At 45.4% G+C, this 20,598-nt stretch overlaps 1 protein-coding gene across 1 annotated transcript in view; it reads left to right on the top strand.

Annotated features, from left to right (window-relative positions):
- Positions 1 to 19,951, top strand: part of LOC110549836 (myosin-IIIb) — a 159,775-nt gene extending 139,824 nt beyond the window's left edge. Inside the window, exons 14-16 of the mRNA XM_021639253.2 lie at positions 16,408 to 16,514; positions 16,889 to 16,935; positions 17,608 to 19,951. Coding sequence (XP_021494928.2) covers positions 16,408 to 16,514; positions 16,889 to 16,935; positions 17,608 to 17,746 — 293 coding nt within the window. The 3' untranslated portion in view covers positions 17,747 to 19,951. The remainder of the gene's footprint in view (positions 1 to 16,407; positions 16,515 to 16,888; positions 16,936 to 17,607) is intronic.
- Positions 19,952 to 20,598: the final 647 nt, after the last annotated feature.

The following is a 20,598-nucleotide window of genomic DNA, read 5'->3' as shown; positions in this document are numbered from 1 at the left end:
AAGGTCTGGGGATCGCTATGTTCTGCACTGGTCTTAGTGAATGAGTCAAATCACGGACTCATCCTATTTTACTTCAATTCTCAGATTGATTGGATTAACAGCAAGGCCCTGTATCTTAAACTAAAATAGATGAGTCAGTGAGTGCTCTTAACTACTGAGCTCTTAACCTCTTTCCAGTCCTGAAAACTTAAGTTCTTGATTGGAACAGAATGCTGAAAGATTCATGCCCCACTCTTTGCATGACTCTTTAAATCTTTACAGGAGAGTTGGACTAGACTGTATTTTGTAATATGCAAAGGAAAATCCCTCGGATGGATATTCAACACAAAATAGAAAAAGATTCCCAACAATAATGTTTTCTTGGTGATTAAGGCTGAAATAACAACAATGGTGATTTTTCCCTCACTAAGATTTTGTTGATTTTTTTTTTTCTTTCGAATCGCTAATGTAAAACCACGCCTGTGATTTTGGTTTCGCGCCTGTGATTTCACTGTTCACGTTTGTGTCCTACTTCTCTGATCAGTAACCCTCGAACGACTTGCCAGTCATTTGTATGCATAACCTCCCCAAGCTTCTTCATTCATCCTAAGAACAGCCCCGGAGGTGTGGAGAATAGTTTAGGATTTATAGGCCTGGGTCAGTGTCTGCACAGCAGTGGGAACCTGTGCATTAGCTACAGCTGGGCAAAGGCTGACTAGGTGCGATTATGATGAGATCTTTCAGTCCATCTGTGACCAAATAAATGATCAGTCAAGGGTCTCAGCGGAGCCCACGTCCCTGTGGGCTCTGTGAACAAATGACTTGTGTTAAGATGAACTCTCGGTGTGTTTATTGGGGAAGGGGCGGGAGACTTTTCCGTCTGAGACTATGTACATTTTGAATGGTCTTCTTGAAAGTCGGACAAGCTGGGAATGAGAAGGTCTCTGTGCCTGTGTCACACATGAGGCCTTGTGTAATCGGCTACTGCTGCGCAGGTCCAGCAGCTCCAGCTTGGAGGGGCCTTTGAAGAGGTTTTGGGTGGTGGCTCTCCCCTGTCCCTGCCTTCACACTGCTGGGAAGGAGTGTGGCTCCAAGGAAAGTTCAGGAGAGAAGGCTGTTCTCATGTTGGTGTTTTTAAAAGATGAGCTAGTCCCGTTCTCCTATGGGTGCAGTTTGGTGACCAATTTGCCTTAATTTCTGCCCACACCAGGCAGAGGTCAGGGCACAGCCCTTCAGGGAAGGTCCCAATAAGGTCAGCCAGCACCTGTGGAAGGGAACATGGTGACACCTTTGAACCATTTAAAAGCTAAAGCCAGGAAGGTATGAATGACATGACAGTTTGGAATTCTACCAGATCATTACTGGGGAAGTGTAACCAATGGTTGCCTTCTGGACATCTTCAGCTGGTCCTGCCCTCTGACAGCCCTGCAGGTGTTTCTCTGCATTGTTTTTTTCTTCAAGGAGAGCTCCTAGGGTGAGAATGGCTTTGGACCTCAAACCTCAGAAGAGCAGGACCGTCATAGGTCTGGAAAGCAGAGATATTGTTTCCATAGTCCGAGAAGTCTGCTAGTGTCCTGGGAGATCAAGGAGCCCTCCGTGTCTGCTTTGGACTGTAGCTAGTCAGTGCAGCTTCCTGTTCAGGCAAATGCCTGACAGTGCCCTGTGGGGACACTTCCCTTTTCCAGAATCCCTTTTGCTCAATTAAAATTTCTCTGAGCTTAGGCCAGCATTTCCAAGTGGCAGCTAGCTAATCTGCAGAACCCGACCTGTGCGAAAGAGCAAAGGGTCAGATCTCTGCCTTGCCCAGTCCTGGCTACAGATAAAAACCACCTGGGAGAAGAGTCTTCCTTAGGCCTGCACAACAATGGCACTCCTAACCCTGACCGACTGGATTAGGAGCTCCTAAGTGGGGGGTGGAACCATTGTTATTCTTCCAAAGCCTTTCTGCAATTCTGATGTGCAGCCAGGAGGGAACTAACGTCCGAGGTTCCACCAGAACACAACAAGAGCTGCCCATGGCAGCACCTGTGAGCAACATGCTTGTCGTGTGTCCTTCCTGACCCTTCCTCCTCCTATCAGTGCTGCAAAGAAGGGTCTTACGGCCAAGCCGTAGTGCGCACTAAGGTTTTGTACTCAGAGATTCACATTTGGGGTCTTCCAACTCCAAGGCTTGTTGCCTGTTCTGCCCCCAACACACACACACACACACACACACACACACACACACACACACAGTTTATTTTTCTCAAATGTGAACGGGGGTGGGGGGAGGTCACTGGGGATCTCCAAGGTGATTTTACATGCTGTGACAAGAAGCCATACTGAACTTTAAAAAGTTACTTTTTCTTTTTCTTTTTTTTCCTTCAAGACAGGGTTTCTCTGTGTAGCCTTGGCTATCCTGGACTCCCTTTGTAGACCAGGCTGGCCTAGAACTCACAGTGATCCACCTGCCTCTGCCTCTGCCTCTGCCTCTACCTCTGCCTTCTCTGCCTCCTTTGCCTCCTCAGCCTCCGCCTCCTCAGCCTCTGCTCCTCTGCCCCTGCCTCTGCCTCCCATAGTGCTGGGATAGGTGTTTGCTACCACTGCCAGGCAAGTTCCTTTTTTTTTTTCCATTCTCAGTGTAAAATCTTCAGATTGCTTGAAAAAAGGCTTTGCTTTCCTTTTAATTAGAAAAGAAGCAAAAGAAGAACCAACAAGGTTTGCATGTCGATTGGTTTTAATTACACAAAGTTATTTGTCAGTGTTGTCAGTGTTGTACTAGGAGTCCATGGACATGGGTGACCTTGAGAGGGGAACATGTAAGGACAATGACAAAGTGAAAACCAAATGCAGCACCACCAATGAGGTCATCTAATGGGAAGTGGAATTGGGGAAGAGGACATTGGTCTTGCTTTGTGAGACATTGATGATTCTCCTTACAACCCATCACGATGCCTCTAAGGAGATATATGCCCTTAAGGTGATATATAAAACAAAAACGTGCCCCGTGAGGAACTGAACTGCGCTGTAAAAACCCTACAGGACATCAAAGGAACAGGGACAGAAGTTCCGAGTGTTATGTGTGGGGATGGACACGAAAGGTGGGATAACTGTCGGAGGAATCAAACCGGCAAGGTTGGACTTGTTGATTGATGCAACAAAGCAGGGATTCTAGAGTCGGTGCGGTAGCTCAGAGGGCAACAGAGTGTTAGAGAGGCTTGAACAGTTTCACTGGTTGGCTGCAACGTGGCCCAGAAGGTGGGTGACACTAAGGTTGAGGACCAGAACCGTTTCGGGGTCCCAGAGGAATGTGTCTAGGGGCTTTGGTGAGACTAGGATATTACGCTAGATTCATCCCTGCTGGGTCTGCCCATCCATGGCAGTGGTCCAGAGGACACTGCTCTTACCTTGACTGTGAGAAGTCATTTTCCAGCGGATCCCCAGCATCAGTAGGGAACACTGTGGTCTGGCCCATGGACCAGGAATTCCGATGAGAACCACTGCCACACCAGGGCCCATAGCTGCAATGGGGAAAACCGGACGGGCGTAAGGATCAGTAACACTATAACACGGTTGTGGTGACAAAAAGGACAGCAGAACCAAAGGGCAGGACAATGATCTGGCTCTGAGCGGCGCAGGGTGCTGACTAGCTGTCCCAAGAGGAGAAACAGACAGTCTTCACTGTTGTTTGATCGTCTGAGCGAAAGCGTTGAAGTCAAGTGAACAGAAGTTTAACCTGTATTAGTGTAACAGAGGTGTTAGCTTCACAACTAGCTGAGCCTGTCTATAAACCCAGAGGTCTTGGTAGCATTAATGTTCGTTTATTTGGGGGATAGGAGGGGCATCCATATGCCATGGCCGGTGCTCATGTGGAAGTCAGAGGACAACTGTGGGCGTCAGTTCTCTCTTCTCAACGCCCAGGGATCCAGCTCAGGTCTCAGGGAAAGCACCTTCACCCTCTAAGCCACCTTTGCACCTCTTAACAAACCTTTTAAGAAGCCCTGAGGTAATCTGTCAGGCTCATGCTTGGTAACACTGTTTTGTTTTCATTCACTGTATGATTTACCTTTGTCTATGGAAAACAGCATTGATTTTCCATGGGAAACCTTCAAGTTTCTTTTCTTTTTCTGGGGTAGGGAAGGGGTTTAGTGAGAGGATCTCGTGTAGCCCAGGATGACCTCAAACTCAGCAGTAGCTGAGGACAACTTTGAACTTCTCATCTCTCACCTGCATTTCCCAGTCGCTGGGATTACAGACACCACCACACCTGGGCTGTGGCCGATTCAGGCACCAAACCTAGGGCTCCAGTCTAGGCAAACACTCCCCTAACTGAGGCCAGCTCTAAACACAGAATTTAGTTGAAATTTAAAGCAGATGAGCAACAGTTTGAGAAATACTCTCTTATAACACGACAAAAACAGGCGTGTTTACACCACGCCTTTCACAGCAAGTCACCTGTTCCAGCCACTTTCGGCCCAGGGCAGACCTAGAAATTCTCTTGCTGCATTAAGCTCCAGAAAAATGTGAAAACACAGATGGCCAGCCAGGCGGTGTTGGTGCACACCCTTAGCCCCAGTACCTGGGAGGCAGAGGCAGGAGGATCTCTGAGTTTGAGTCCAACCTGGTCTACAGAGAGTTCCAGGACAGCAGCTGCACGGAGGAACCCTGCTTTGAAAACAGTAAACAAACAGAACCCCACGTGTGCTGCAATAGGAGGTGCTGGTGTTTGCAACCCCAGCACTGATTGTGGAAAACCGCTGAAAATCATGTCTATACCCCGGATAGGAAATCCTATATGTCAACAGTAGTTCAGCTATGAAGAGAGAATCGTGCAACCACTGAAAATAATAAGATTTAGACTACCACAGTAAATAAGAAACCTGTCTTAGCAATTACCACTAATGAAAGGACATGAGAGAGTTGAAACAATTGGGTTTGTCACCTCTAACTTTTTTTTAACTATAATGCTTTTTTACTACTATAAAACAATGTATGTTAAAGAAATACATGACTTTAAAGGTAGGATAATAGTATGAAAAATAATTATGACTCTATTGCTAAAGCGGAAGGGGAAAGCTATAATACAAATAAGATGAATGACTAAAATGTTAGTAAAAAAAAAAACAACAAAAAACAATAATAAATGCAGGTTCCCCAAATATGTGGGATACATGAAGTATAAAAGGTTTGTTATCCCCATTTTTATATGCGTGAGTATTTTATCTGCATGCATGTCTGTGCACAGAGGCCAGAGATGGGTGTCAGGTCTCCTGGAATCAGAATTACAAATAGATGCGAGCCATCACGTGGGTGTGGGGATGAACCCGGGCCCTCTGGAAGGGCAGCCAGTGCGCAGGCCCTCTGGAAGAGCAGCCAGTGCTCTGAACCTCTGAGCCGTCTCTCCAGCCCCTGGACAAACTTCTTTAAAATAGCAAGAAACTTACCTTGAAAAACTGATTTTTATCCTGGGAGATTCCAAATTCCCACGATAGAGAAGACCATTTCCTTATCAGAACCCTCGGCAACAAGGATGCTTTTGTTGACAGAAGCAGAGAACAGACCACATAAAGGAAAAAAACTTAAATCAGAGTGAGAGAGTAGTGAAGTGCTTCCACTAATTCATTTATTCAGCATATGTGTGTGTGTGCGTGTGCGTGTGCGTGTGCGTGTGCGTGTGCGTGTGTGTGTGTGTGTGTGTGTGTGTGTGTGTGTGCACTTGCACATTCCAGCCTCTGAGCTATGAAATGGTTTTCAGGGAACATTTTTGCCACCTCTCTAACTAGTTTAATATTCCACGTAGACAATTTACAACCCCAGCATCTTCCACAGGCACCAATTTAACTCAGGGATGTTTTCTTTGTAGCAGTTTTGCGATTTTGAAGGAAATTATTCATGACATAACACGGCAACTGGGAAAATTTGTATCTTTCCTTTCATCTTAGAAAGCAAGATCTGAATTACACATATAGCCCAGGAGAAAAATCTTTCTCCCTCTCTCTCTGTATGTGTTTGTGTGTGTGTGTATGTTTGTGTCTATGTGTGTGTGTTGTAGAAGTCTACTAATTTAGACTTGGTCAGGTGAAAACTTTTGAATTTAGACTTGGTCAGGTAAAAACTTCTGAATTTAGACTTGGTCAGGTAAAAACTTCTGAGAAAATCCCAGTTTAAACACACACACAATCAAACACTATCACACACTAGAACATACACACACCATAACAAAAACCGTGACCTGGGATCTTGGGAGTTTGTTTGTTTGTTTGTTGTATGCTGTTGTTTAAATCAGGGTCTCTCTCTGTGTAGCTCTCAATGTCCTGGAACTCACTATGTACACCAGGCTGGCCTTGAACTCAGAGATCTTCCTGCCTCTGCCTTCCAGATGCTGGGATTTAAGGCCTGCTCCATATGCCTGGCACCATCTCAGAATTTTATGGAAGACCAGCTTCAACATCAGCAGGGGGCTAGGCAAGGTGTAGATATAGCCGCTGGTTGGTGAGCCATCACACTTTTGGGGGAGACAAATTTCCAGGCCAGCACTGAGAGTTACCAACCACGGCTTCCACTGAGGGGTCAGAAGTAAATTGCTGGCAGAGGACAGTGCCGGGAGCTTCCTAGCCTGGGCTAACCCCTATTTTGGTAAGCAGGGGCTAGGGCTGACATAGCTCTAGTGGGAGCTTTCCACTGGTAGTGGCAAAGCATCTAAAAAAGAAAGAGGGGAGAGAAAAAGACCACACAAACACCACACACACACACACACACACACACACACACACACACACACTTGCACTTGAAGTAAGACAGACTCCAGCAGGTTGGTTCCAACAAACTTCTTTCAAGTTTTTCTTACTTTACACACACACACACACACACACACACACAGATTTACATACTGGGTTGCCGGAAGTGAATTCCAACCTCACCACTGTACATACACACATATATATATTTGAGAGATGGAACAAACTCTGAAGAACAAGCTTCAAATCAGGTTTTAATTTTTCCTGTAGTTTATATATCCCAGCAAAATTTTTACAGCAGTACAAAAATCACAATGTGATTACATTCTATTTTTCCTTTAAGCGAATGATTACAATGTGTCTATGTGTGAAAAACACATTCCCCAATACCCACATATGATCAAATGTTTTACCTATTATGGGAAAGAAATAAACATGAAAAACAAGTTATTCCCAAGAACCCATATACGTTTGTAACTAAGCAACTTCTCATATATTAACAGTGTGAACAAGCAAGGTAATTCTCAGCCAGCTTTTCTTTACTGGCAGGTTGCAGGTTGTGGTTACGGAGAAAGAATCAATTGTCTTAAAAGGCAACCTTATAAAAACGGTAAAAGAATCACAAATCAAAACTTTTATATGAAAAAATAATCAGCTGTTTCTACTTTAAATGCTCAAGGTGTGAGTCTACTCATTAATAATTCTTATTAAATCATATCAGGAAGCTGAGGGCAAAACAAGTACGAGGAAATTAATTGTCATCTCAGTCACTGGCCCCGCTTAAAAGCGTCACATCACACCAGCCAGTGCCATTCTGGGCTATTGTCTTTGCTCACCAACCCCAAAAAGTCCCTGGGCTTTACTATCAAGAGTGTACTTTTTCTTTTTTTCTTTTTTATAATTTATTTAACTTTATTCTTTTTGTGCATTGGTGTGAAGGTGTCAGAATTCATGGAACTGGAGTTACAGACAGTTGTGAGCTGCCATGTAGGTGCTGGGAATTGAACCGGGGTCCTTTGGAAGAGCAGACAGGACTCTGAACCACTGAGCCATCTCTCCAGCCCAAGTGTACTTTTTCTTAACTTCAAATTGTTCCCTAAGATTTTCTGCATCAGAGCCACTAACAACAACAACAACAACAACAAAAATCTTTACATAACCTTGCTAAACAATCTATTTTTCCAAATTCTCTCTAAGGGTAGTGGTCATTGCTAAGAATCTATATCCGTCGGTTCTTTTCAAGGGTGGTGGTAGAATCGTTAATCCGCTCCAGCAGCAATGCCTGAAGGAGATGAAGCATTGTTGTCGTGAGCTCAGTGACGCTGCCCCATGAGGGACTGGAAGCCCGCTTAGCGTTTTCCTACAACTCATCTCTTCTGAGGGATGTAGAGACCACAAGGGCAACAAGCAGAGCTGTGTTCCATCACAGTATGAAGTCCTGTAGTCCTCAGGGCTCCACCGTCGAGGGGATGCTAATGGGGGGAGGGGCCAGACACCGCATTCCCTGAGTTCTAGAGCTGTTTCACCCCTACAGGAATGCCCCCCTACAGGATCTTAAGTCAAGAATCCCATCGCCAACCTGACGGTAGAGCAGGTGTGTTAGGGAACTTTAATGGTCAATGTGGTACAACCTGGAATCTATGAATACAGTCTCTGTGAAGAACGGTCTCTTGGGGGCACAGCTGCTAAGAGAGAGACTGTCTTGCATACACTGAGGTAGAAGGACCTACCCTGACCATGGGCTGTACTGCTTCGTGGCTTGCATCCTGGATTGGGTAAGAGTGAGGGAAGTGAGCTGAACCCACAGGCATGTGTTCACTCTCCCTGCTCTTGACTGTCAATGTGAACAGCTACCTCAGCCCCTTCCTACCCCTACCCCCCACCCCATGATGGATTCTAACTGGGAATCATGACCTAAAACCAACTCCCTCTCCCCAAAGTTGCCTTTTGTCGGGCTTATTTTATCACAGCGACAGAAATCAAACTAGGACACAAGAAAATGGGGTCTCTGCTCGGCCAACCCTGAATCCCTCCAACACCAAAGCAAGCAGCCAAACCTTACAAGCTCATGACTTGAACGTAAAAATCTGAACTTCCAAGGTGGCTTTCTCCCCTCCTCTTCCCTGTGAAGGCTCTGAGCATCCCCAAAACAGCTCGCCCCTCAGGGTACATCAGGGACAAGTGGTTTCTTATGAAAGATTCTTCCATAGATGGCCCTAGTGAGGGTCTGCACATTGGTACCAATTTTCCACCGTGTGGTTCTCACTGGCTAGGAACCATCCTCCTCGGCCCTGGCTGCACATTAAAGGCAGCTAAAGACGTTTCAGGTTTGTGTATTGATGCCCAGGCCTTGATCCTGGCATTGCCCTTTTCAAAGCTGAACAGCTAGAACAGTTTGAAGGAACTGACCTCAGTGAGACAGGAAAATCTGAGTTCACAGGGCCGTGAGAATTGTGCCTTTTAACCAGCTGTGTGATCTCTCAGTATCTTTATGCCACATTGATATCGTTAGGTTAATTTGTCTTTCCCAAAATGAGATGAAGTAAGAAAGGAAATTAAGGTATTTTTAGTCAAAACAAGATTTATCACATGAAAGTGAAGTATTAGGGGCACAGAGCCAGAAAAGACAGGTTGTGTCTTTGGAAGCCACTTTGTGGAAGGATTGACAAGAGAGTGATCAGTCCCATTGGAGAGAGATTGTCCAGCTATCAGCTGGGCTCCTGTCACCCCCAAACGCCCTGAGAACATCAGTCAAAAAGGGGTGCCCCCCCTTCTACGTGGAGTCGGCAGGGCTTTGCATGAGTTGTGCAACTCTGGTACTATTTAAATACCCCAGGGGTATATCTCGTAATCCCATATGGGCTTTGCCATCTGTAAATCTAGAACAGTGAACGCTCTGTTTGCTTCAAGAGGATGTTTTCCTTGGCAAGTGATGCTGGGAATGCCTCATCCATAAAATGGCAATCAGAGCAGCACTCACTGCTCAGAAAACCACTGTGCCTGCTGGGGCTCATGGGAGGGAGCCAAGACCAGTGACTCCCCCAGGCCTCCTCTCCTGCTGTCCCAGGACTTTTGTTTCTTGGCCTGCTCATGCCTTAGAGACCCAGAACCCATCCTGTTCCCCAGGTTGGGGAATATTGACTGCATGCCCCATACTGCCCTCCCGTATGGTTGGCCTTCTCCGCCCACCATGTACAGAAGAACACTGTAGAACTGGGGCAGGTGATGAGAAGTGAGAGGTACAGTTAGAGAGGACAGCCTCGGAGAAGCTCTCACAGCTGACATGCTTGTAACTCAGCAAGCCAAAGAGAGGAGAGGAAACCATCTCCTTAACCTCACCTCTGGGATCCGAGGGAAGAATTGCAGGGGCTTACATTGTGCATGAATAAAAACTGCCAGATTTGACAGGTAAAAATACAGTAAAGCGGGGGCTGGACTGACGGTGAGGCAGGAGAAGGGGGAAGAGTGCTTGCCTCTCTTCCAGAGGACCTGGGTTCCATCCCCAGCACCCACACGATGCCCTTCAGCCTTCCCTAACTCCAGAACACCAGATGTCCTATTTTGGTGTCCGTGAGCACCAGCATGTATGCCATGTGCCCCCATGCACATGGTACACATCCATACATGCAGTTCACATCCATGCCTGCAAGCACAACCTTCATACACATGAAAGGAAAAGAAATTTATTTTTTGTAATGCAGCATACCACTGGGCGTGATGGCACAGGCCTTTGATCCCAGCACTCAGGAGGCAGAGACAGGTGGATCTCTGAGTTCCAGGCCAGCCTGGTCTACAGAGTGAATTCCAAGACAGCCAGACACAGAGAACCCCTGTCTTGAAACAAACAGAAACAACACAACAACAACAAAAACAGTATAGTCAGATAAGTTTGAATTTCAGGAAAGCAACCAGCAGTTTCTTAAAAATAAGACATGGCTCATGCTTAGGCTAACTAGGTAACGATTGTTATCAAGCCTAACTGCATGTCTTGATAGCTCAGGTGGGGCATGGCTGTATATCTCATAAAGAGAAAAGAAATACTCAAGAACCAAACCCACTGCTTGAAGTCATGTAACAAGTCACCTAAAGTCAGTATGGGTAAACATGCAGCCAAATGATCTTCCGATTTGGGACCGGAGGACAAGGAGCGAGTGTCTCTCAGGGCTCCTGGACCCCTGGCCAGGTTCCTGTTTCCTGGCAGTCTTCGCTCCAGCTGTTAAGTCCTACAACTCAGGACAGAAGGATGTTGAAGGTCTCAGGTGAAGGATCAAAAGGACTGGGTCTCCTGACAAAGAGAGACCCACATTATATAGGGATTGGTATTCGTGGCATGCCATACCTTTGAAATACCTTTATTTATTTTATGTATATGAACACTGTTTTGGTGCACAGCAGAAGAGGCAATCAGATTCCATGGCTGGGAGGCACCATGCGGTTGCTGAGAATTGAACTCAGGTCCTCTGAAAGAACAGCCAGTGCTTTTAACCGCTGAGCCATCTCTCCAGCCCCAGTGTCTCACGTCTTAACTACAGTTCAACATATGGGTCTCCCCACACATGGTGGGGGGGGGGCGCTGGTCCAAGGCACCAGACTTCAAAAGCTGTGGCTGCCCCAGCCACTGACATAAATGGTGGAGCAGTTACACGTGGCCCACAGAAATCCCACTGTGCGCTGTAAGTCAGGGCTAGCGATTTGTACTTTGGCAGGCCATGTCAGTGCGCCGTGATCATTCTGGTACCCCGCTGTTCAGAGAATAGTGACGGGGGAAAAATCAAGTCTCTTCGTCGCAGACAATTTTTTTTTTTTAATTTAAGAAGTATTTTGGGGATCTGGTAGTGTCGCTCCGTGGTAGCGCATGGCTGTAGCCTACCCGTAGTGGGTAGGTATGCTTGCAAACAGAGGCCAGGAAACAGCTTTGGGTGTCGTTTCTCAGGTGCTGTCTGCCTCTCTCTTCTCTTTTCTTTCTTTTTTTTTTTTTTTTAATTGAGACCAGGTCTCTCGTTGGCTTGGAGTTCTTCAATTATAGTTGCTCCAGGGATCTTCCTTATCATCCCATCATATCTAACACTGTGCTGTTCATCTAACACACACCCCCTCTACAGCACATATGTTTATGTACCTTGCATACAAGACAAATGTTATAAAATCTGGTTTTGTGTTATATTTTCATTACTGATAATAAATTTAAAAATTGTTTTTGTTATTATTTTTTTTTTAAGACAGGACTTCTCTGTGTAGCCCTGGCTATCCTGGAACTCATTTTGCAGACCAGGCTGGCCTCAAACTCAGAGATTTGCCTGCCTCTGACTCCCTAATACTGGTATTGAAGGCATGCACCACCACCACCCGGCCAAGTTTAAATTTTTTTTGTTTTAAACTTTATTACAAAACAAAAAACAAAAACGTTGCAAGTAAGAAATATATATATATATATATATATATATATATATATATATATATACTGAAATTAAGCAGACCTGAAGGCTACATACCACCGAAGGGATTTCTATACAATCAAAAAGAAAGCCATGAAGCTTCACACTAGATTCCATTCTTTCACTGTCAATTGTATTGGATGCTCTAGTCCTGCACAAACTGTGAAAATCCACGACAGAGTTAAAACTAGATGCACATCAGTTTCTATCGTCTTTCATTATTCATGTTCATCGCCTACATCCATTCTTCCTAATACTTAGCTTTTCCTTTTCCTTTTCCTTTTCTGTATGTTGGACTGCACCCACTTGCTCATTGATTTATCCACATACAGGTATTATTGGCTAGGTTCTGCAAACGAGGGAGAACATGATCTTAGCTTTCTAACAGTATTCATTAACCAGTGATTTCCCCCCAATTATTAACTTGGTTACTTCCAACTAATAATGGTGGTTGGATTTTTTTCCCCTCTGACAAAGCACTAAAAAGTGGCTGGACTCTTTGGCAGAACACTGTGACACCGAGATTTTAATCTTGGGAAAAACTATAATCACTCACTAAACTAAATGAGCAGATTGTGGAAGATTCTAATAGAGTATAGATACCATATGCTTAAACACAATGTTCTTTAAATTTATGGGAGAAGTGTTAAAATTGGTGAAGTTCTAGCCATAATTTAATTCCATCTAAGAACCCAAAGAACGGCCACCCACAAACCATTAAGTTCATTAAGAGCGTAAGGTGAGCGCCACATCTTGGCTGAAGCTTTGCCAGCTAAGAGAGGGACAGACACAAGGCTCTGACCAAGTGTAAACATTATCCAAAGTCCTGCTGAAGTGGGCTGAACTCCAGCTGAACCCAAAGCCATTTCAGATCAGCCTTTTGAGTCTCCGGGGTTAGAATTCCTCTAATATTTGGAAGTCTGGGGGAGAGCAGCTGAGCCTTGTCCTGCCATGTTCTTGTACTACACAAAGCCACCGAACTCTCAAGATCCCTGCTCATTAATCTTGGAACTCAAGAAGGAAAGAACGCACGGAGGCCTCAATGCCTTGCAGACTGCCATGGCGCCGAATATGGACTTTGAAAGCAAACAGGAAATGGATGTATTGGAACGACCAGAAGGAGTCAGCTTCAGTTCAGGCAAAACCAATGCCATCCAGTTAGACTGAACTGAGAGTGGAGGCCATCGGGGGCCCTTGACAGGCAACATGCTTTCCTGGAGCTTCTATTCTTTTTGAAACTTTTCTTTTTTCTTAATCCTAGTACTCAGGAAGCAGAGGCAAGCTGATGTTTGTGAGTTCAAGGCCAGCCTGGTCTACCCTGTCTCAACAAAACAAAACAGCCCCACCGAGAAACAAAACACATTTTGGTTAAGACTGTACCCTGTAGTGTGTGTGTTTGTGTTAAGAGGTTAGAGGCATAGGGCTGAGTCTCTGTCCCTGTGTGTTACTCAAGATCTATCTGCTCCAGTCTCTCTCAGTGGGGTGGGGTGTGGGCATAGGGAATGGACAGCTTCCTATGTCTTTGAAGTTAGTGTTTTTCCAAGCATAGCTGTGTCAAAACTGAAGAAAGAACAAGCTTTAAAAAGTCTTATCTAAGACACATAATTTGCTATTCCTAATAGTCTTTGCTGAGCAAGTCTATCTTAAAAATTTCCCCAAACATAGGATAAATGCTTCAGGACAGTGATTTTTTTTTTAAAGACACTCAAAATGACAGGAAACAAAAGCAAAAATCATCAGATGCGTTTACATCAAGATAAAAAGCTTTAGCCAGACATAGTGGTGCCTGCCTTTAGTGCCAGCACTTAGGGAGGCAGAGGCAGGTGGATCTCTGTGAGTTTGAGGCCAGCCTTGTCTTCAGAATGAGCTCCAGGACAGCCAGGGCTACACGGTGAGACCTTGTCTCAAGAAACAAAAAAGATTTTAAGGATCTAGATTTGGTTCCTAGCATCCACATAGCAGCTCGAAACTATCTGTAGCTACAGTTGGAGGACATCCAATGCCTCATTTGACCTCAGTGGGGACCTGGCAACACATGCAGGCAAAAACTCACATGCATAAAATGAAATAACAATTAAGAATTTTAATTAAAAAAATACTACATGACATAGCAATTCTTCTACAGAACATATACCCAAAGGAAATGAAGTCGGTATGTCGAAGAAGCATCTGCACTCCCACCTTCATTAAAACACTATTCACAGTCACCAAGAAATGAAAACGGCCCAAGCGTCCATCCCGTGGTGCCCAAAGGGAATGTGGGCCACAGGCACACTGGAATGTTACACAGCCACAGTGAAGAGGGAAGCCCTGTAGTTTAGAACAGCCCGGGTAGAACTAGGTACGATTATGGGAAGTGAAATAAGACAAGGAGCACACCCGTCCCTGTTAAGTGGGGAAAACAGGAGTTCATCGTGCCGAAGTGGAATGCTGGAAAGGAGAGTGAATTGGTGGACACAGAGGAATAGGAGTACAAAGTCTACAGCTGAGGCACAGTAGGCTGGCTATACGCTGCAGCAACCTACTGTGGGTCTCAGAAGGGAGGAGTGTGAATGCTTCCCCTCATAAGGAAATAGCATTAACTATCCGAGAGGGTAGGTATGCCTGACCTTAGCTTAAACAATGCCCGGCACATGCACAAAACCATTGTATGGCAGCCCAATAGTGCATATATTTTCATGTATCAATTAGCTCTTGGATTTTAGAAAATAGCGTACAAAAGGTAAAAAAATATTTTTTTTTCTCTATAATAGTCACCCAAAGTGGAAATCTCTGTTGAGGTTAAAATACAATCTTAAATACAAAGCTTCAATTCTTTTTTTTTTTTTTTTTAAGATTTCTTTCTTATTTTTATTCTGTGCCTTCGGGCGCTTTGCCTGCATGTATGTGTCTGTGCGCCACGTGCATACATTGCCTTTGGAGGCCAGAGGAGGCTGTCAGATTCTCTGGCACCAGAGTCAGATTGTGAGCCACTGTGCAGGTGCTGGGACTTGAACCTGGGTCTTCTGCTAGAGCAGCCAGTAAGTATTCTTAACCATTGAGCCCTCTCCCCACCCATACACCCCACTCTTTTTTGTGAATAATTGGCTTATAAACACTCAACCCAGGAAATACCCTCTTTGCTGTCCTATGATGGTCAAGGACAATATCCTTTGGCAGGTGTGTTGGCAACAAGTTAAAACTGCTGAAATTTTTTTTTAATTTAAAACTTTTAAGTATGTGTAGTATATATGTGTGTGTATTTGTTTGTGTGTCTTTGTGTTTGTGTACTGTATGTTTATGTGTGTGTATGTGTGTATGTGTTTGTGTGTGTGTAGTGTGTGTGTGTAGGGTGTGTACATGTGTGTGGTGTATGTGTGCGTGTGTGGTGTGTGAGGGTCTTTACATAAGTGCAGGCACCCAAGGTAAGAGCACACATTGTTCTGGAGCTGGAGTTACAGGTGGTTGTGGGAGCTGAACTCAGGGCCTCCGTAGAGTAGCACACACTCTCCACTACTGGACTCAATCTCCCAGCCTGAACTGTTGACCCTGGACTCAGACATCCAACCAAGAGGACGGCAGACTCCACAGAAGTCCTCTGCTTAGAGGGGAAATGAGCCATGGCTTCCTCTGCTCTGTGGTCCTTGATCCGCAGTGCACTCCTGGCCGGGGTTTGAAACCGAGGCTAACCGGGAGAGTCTGCCCCATGAAATGGAGCCCTCACCCCTCTCCTCCTCCCTTCTGTCACCTCCAGAGGCCACAGGGGATCACTGGCGTGGTTCAAAGCACTCCAGTAAATACTAGCTCGAGCCATGTTCCCCTGAAATGCATCCCACTGGAAGGCTTGCTCTCCCCGGGATGGTGTGTGCTCCAGATGTCTTTGAACTCTGACTAGAAGATGCGGTGAAAGCGATGCCAGATTGCTTTGTTGTCCCTAATGGACTTATCTTGCTCCAGGTACTCCCCTAGGCAGAGGCTACCCACCAACCAGCTCTTGCCTCAGCGGTGTGGACAAACCAATTTGCTTCCCGTCACTCTGGCCTGATTTGGGTTGGAAAAGAAACAGCAAAGTTATGGATGCCAGCACCCTGCTTCTGATTAAGGATTCGTGTGTGTGTGTGTGTGTGTGTGTGTGTGTGTGTGTGTGTGTTTTGTGGGGGGGATTGGTGACATTTCTCCTAGAAGCAGCAAAGCTTCATTAAAACAGGACATGGCTTCCACCGAGTACATTTACATGAGGAGCCACTGTCGCTCTCCCAACTCCGGCCAGGCTTGCAGTGAGGTTTCCCTGTCCGCAGGTTCGGAAGACGGCCTCCTGCAGAAACAGCGTGCACCTCGCAGACGGTGTCAGCAGCCCAAAATGTTGAGTAGCCCCGAGGACACCATGTACTATAACCAGTTAAATGTGAGTTCAAAGTGGCCGTAAAGCCGTTTTACCGGCTTTGTTTCCAGTTAATAATTCTGTTATTAATACCTGTTCCAGCCCCTCCAGCCCCACCCCCACTCTCTTCTGCTCTCCTCGTGAACATGTGCTTAGGCTCTTTATCTGTTGCTTTCATGTCAGGATGTCTGCCTTCACGGTGAATAATTGATGTGGTTTATCAAAGACGAGCAAGATGCATGCTTCATCAGGCTCACTTGAGCCCTTTGATCAAAAAAATTATGCTGTGACTTCTGATATTATCAGCATCTGCTTGCATTCAACACAAAATCACTTTGAATTAAAAATTAACGACTTGGTGCTTTGCTTTGACTGTGTGTTCTTGGCCCTATCCACAGGGAACTCTAGAATATCAAGGGAGCCAGAGGAAGCCAAGAAAACTTGGGTAAATATCTGTCTTCTTAGTTTCCAGCAACTGTAAACAAAAGGGGTCCTTTGTGATATCACAGAAGAGGCGAAACTTTCCGAGAGGCGTCTAAAAATACCCCACCCGGGTATGGCCACCGTTATTGACACTAGCAGTTCTTTCTTACAAGAGCAAGTACACCAAACTTGAATCCATTCTTTCCAGAAGGGCTGAAGTTGTCACCCGATAACAAATGGTATTTCTCCTGATCATTCACTCGTAAGTGGAGACTGGCGGTGAGCTGTACAAGACTCCCTCCTTCCACGAGTACGAACAAGTGCTTGTAGAACAAACACAGGGCCAGGTCCTCCCGCCCTGTTCCACTTCCCCAGGCTTAACGATTGCAAGGAGTGATGAGGAGAACCTGGTCGCTGTGTTTGTCCTCATCACAGTGGAGGAAGGTCCTGATAACTGGCAGAACTGTTTCTTGAGGACAGCAGCGGTAGACAGGCCACTTGACCACATAGAAAAATCAAATTACAGTGTGATCATAACTTTTAGGCACTGGAGACTCCCCCAGATACAGGGACAGTCAGAGCTGGTCAGGGTGTAAACCTGTTCCAACCAACCCCACAACTTTAAGTGCACTGGGGATGATTGTGGTATTTGTGTGATTTTTTCCTATTGAAGATCCTCTTTTCTTTGTCGCAGGCAAATCAAAGTGCTGGACGGAGAGGACCAATATTACAAATGTCTGTCCCCGGGGGCCTGTGCCCCTGAGGAAAACGACTCAGCCCACCCTTTCTTTTTCTCCTCGTCTCCCAGAGGAGACTCCTTTGCTCAGCACTGAGCTGTCCTTTCCAGCCCCAAATGTGTCTCAGGTAAAAAGCAACGGTGGTAACTGGTGATAAGGAGGCACTGTCATGGAAGCAGCTTCGTTCGCAGTCTGTGCCCTGCACCTAACAGATTCCTGGAGTCTGTCCCTTCTGTCCCTTCACCTGCCCTGCAGCCTGAGTCGCAGAACCATGAGAACACCCTCTGCCGTGGTAATGCAGCCAGTCCTTCATGCTCCCGACAGCTAAGAGGAGGCCGAGAGTTCCACCACAGGCCAGTTGTGAAATCCGATAACTTGGCTATTTTTCCAAATGGAATCCGGCATTTTCTACTCTTCCCTGACTCCACCCACTTTGCCAGGCTTTTCTCCATCTACTTCCGCTGGGTCAGGGCTTCATGGATGAGTGTACTATGTCCAGGAGGAGTGGTCCACGATTCCTGTGCAGAAACAAAAGTCAAAATCTCCCAGGTTCCTTCCGCCTGGCACATGAATGCCTCTCTTCTCATTGTTACACTGACGACGTCTTCACCTGTGTGTTCCTGCGGGCCAAGAGAACCCCATCACTCCAGCAATGAAAAGCAGAATGGGGAGAGCAAGAACTCAGACCAGCCCAAGTGCAGGCCACCTGGTCTTGTCACCTTCTGCTCCGTCGTCGTCTCCTTTAGGGTGTGAAAGGCAGCAGAAGAGAGAGCTCATCTCGTCCATTCTGTGTTTCTTAGCCCTAGCTCAGGGCCCAGGAGAGTGGATACCCAGCACGTAAGCACAAATGGGGAGATTACATTGATTTACAGCAGCACGGTGAGCTGGGGCTTTCCTTTCAATGATATGTGATTTATGAGTAGCCACTTCCCCTATGTGTAAGTTCTGATGTTTTGTTTAAGGTTGAGCTGTTCCTATTGTAGTGACATTATTATGATCTCCTACAAGTCAATACAAGCAGCAATCCCGCACACACTCTGTAAACAATATAAAAGGCTGCGGTGTGCTGTGAGAGCAACCCCTGACCAAGACTCCTCCTCCAGAATAGATGTGCTTAATATTTCTTTCTCTAAAATACTTAGGTGATTTGAGGGGGGGGGGAAATGCTTCAAAGATATAGAAAAATACTATTTTCGGAGTTTTTTCCCCCCCTTAATGGAGAACACTGAACGGAAACAATTCCGTGAAGTTGGTGTGTTAACTTTCCCTATGGAGGTGTGGACCAACCTCTACACACAACAGATAAGGCAATTGTGACAGCCAAGACTAGTCTTCTGACCCAGGGGCTTTGATCCGCTTCCCTGAGGCTGGGAGGAGGAAACAGAAGAGCACCTGTTCGTGCACAGGACTGAGGTTCGGTTCCCAGCACCCACATGTCAACTCACAAATATCTGTAACTCCAGTTCCAGGGCATCTAACACCCTCTTCTGAACAAAGCACACGCGAGGTACATACACATACACATGCAAGCAAAATACTCCTACATATAAAATAAAATAAACACGTCTAAAAAAAGTCACTGGGGTTACAGACAGGAGCATGGATGAAGGGCTGCTTGCAGCGGCGTGGGCGATCTGTGGACAAGGATGCCACCAAAGAACAGCCTTTCCCAAAGCAGCAGCAGCCCCTTAGGGAGAGGCGGGGTGTTCCACACAGCCCAGCACACCTTCCTCCCTGCTTCCAAAGGGAGACATCGGCCAGTCCAATCTGGCTCTGAGTTCAAGAGACTAATGGCTATACCATGCCCAGAGTACAGAGTCCCACAGCTGTACAATTAAGAGACGCTTAATTGTAATGTTGAAAGAAATATTTCTAGATAGTGTTAGCAGCTAAATTGTGCTTTTTGTTTGTTTGTTTGTTTGTTTTTTAAAGGTAAATCTAGGGTTTTTCCAAATCTCCATTCAAAAGGTAAAGTTTATGTGGTGTGAGACTAGAGCAGACAAAACAAAATTTACTTAGTTGCTTAAGAGCTAATGCTTCAGGTAATTCTGTGACAGGGTGCTTGCCTAGCATGTATGGGGTTTAATCCCCAGAACAAGAAAGATGAAGAGATGAGAGAGATAGAAAGCCTAGAATATACAGATTTTCTTTGCATGCCTTCGGAAATTTCACTTTTATCATGGATTAATCTGCTTTGATGTAACTTTTTCAAACTGTTGAATAAAAATATTCAATAACTTCCTGTATGTCCACATACAACGTAATTGTGAATCTGCCTTGTTCCTTTCTCACTAAAATGTGTCTACAAATAAAGGTTAATAATAATAATAAAAAAAGAAACATTCACTAAGTCCTGATTCAGAGGTTCTGTAGCGGTTAGTGACACAGCTGTACCTCCGGGCAGCAGCTTTGGAACTGTGGTTGGTGTCAACTACAGCACGGCTAAGGTGGCCTGGAGACTTTTCTCTTGGGCTGTTCCTAATGCCATGGATTCAGCTGTTATTGTTCCATCAAGCAGATGACAATAGATTGTAACCTGGAACTTTGCTTCTCAAAATGTTGACCACCTGGTTTAAAAAAACAAAAACAAACAAACAAAAAAACCCTCAAAATCAGTAATCCAGAAAGGCTGTACCACAGATCTCATACCTGATGGTCAGTGGGCTTCACACCTCACATCTCCTGTTCCGTGGAATGTAAATATAGTGTGTGTGTTTTTGTGAGTGTGTATGGAAACATAAGCTATCCAACAGAGCCTTGGCAGGCTATACTTTCTAGGTCTGGATAAGTCCTTTTTATGATGATCCCACAACAAAACCAATCTTTATTCATCATTTAGATATTTATTTATTTCAATCTCTTTTCTCCTTCCTCTGCCTTTTCCAGTATTTACTATTTTATTTACATCGACCTTGACTGCCTTATAGACCTTACCCTGTATAATTAAG

Source organism: Meriones unguiculatus, chromosome 8, assembly GCF_030254825.1.
Source record: "Meriones unguiculatus strain TT.TT164.6M chromosome 8, Bangor_MerUng_6.1, whole genome shotgun sequence".
Taxonomy (NCBI): Eukaryota; Metazoa; Chordata; class Mammalia; order Rodentia; family Muridae; genus Meriones; species Meriones unguiculatus.
This window is presented reverse-complemented; position numbering and strand designations above follow the sequence as displayed.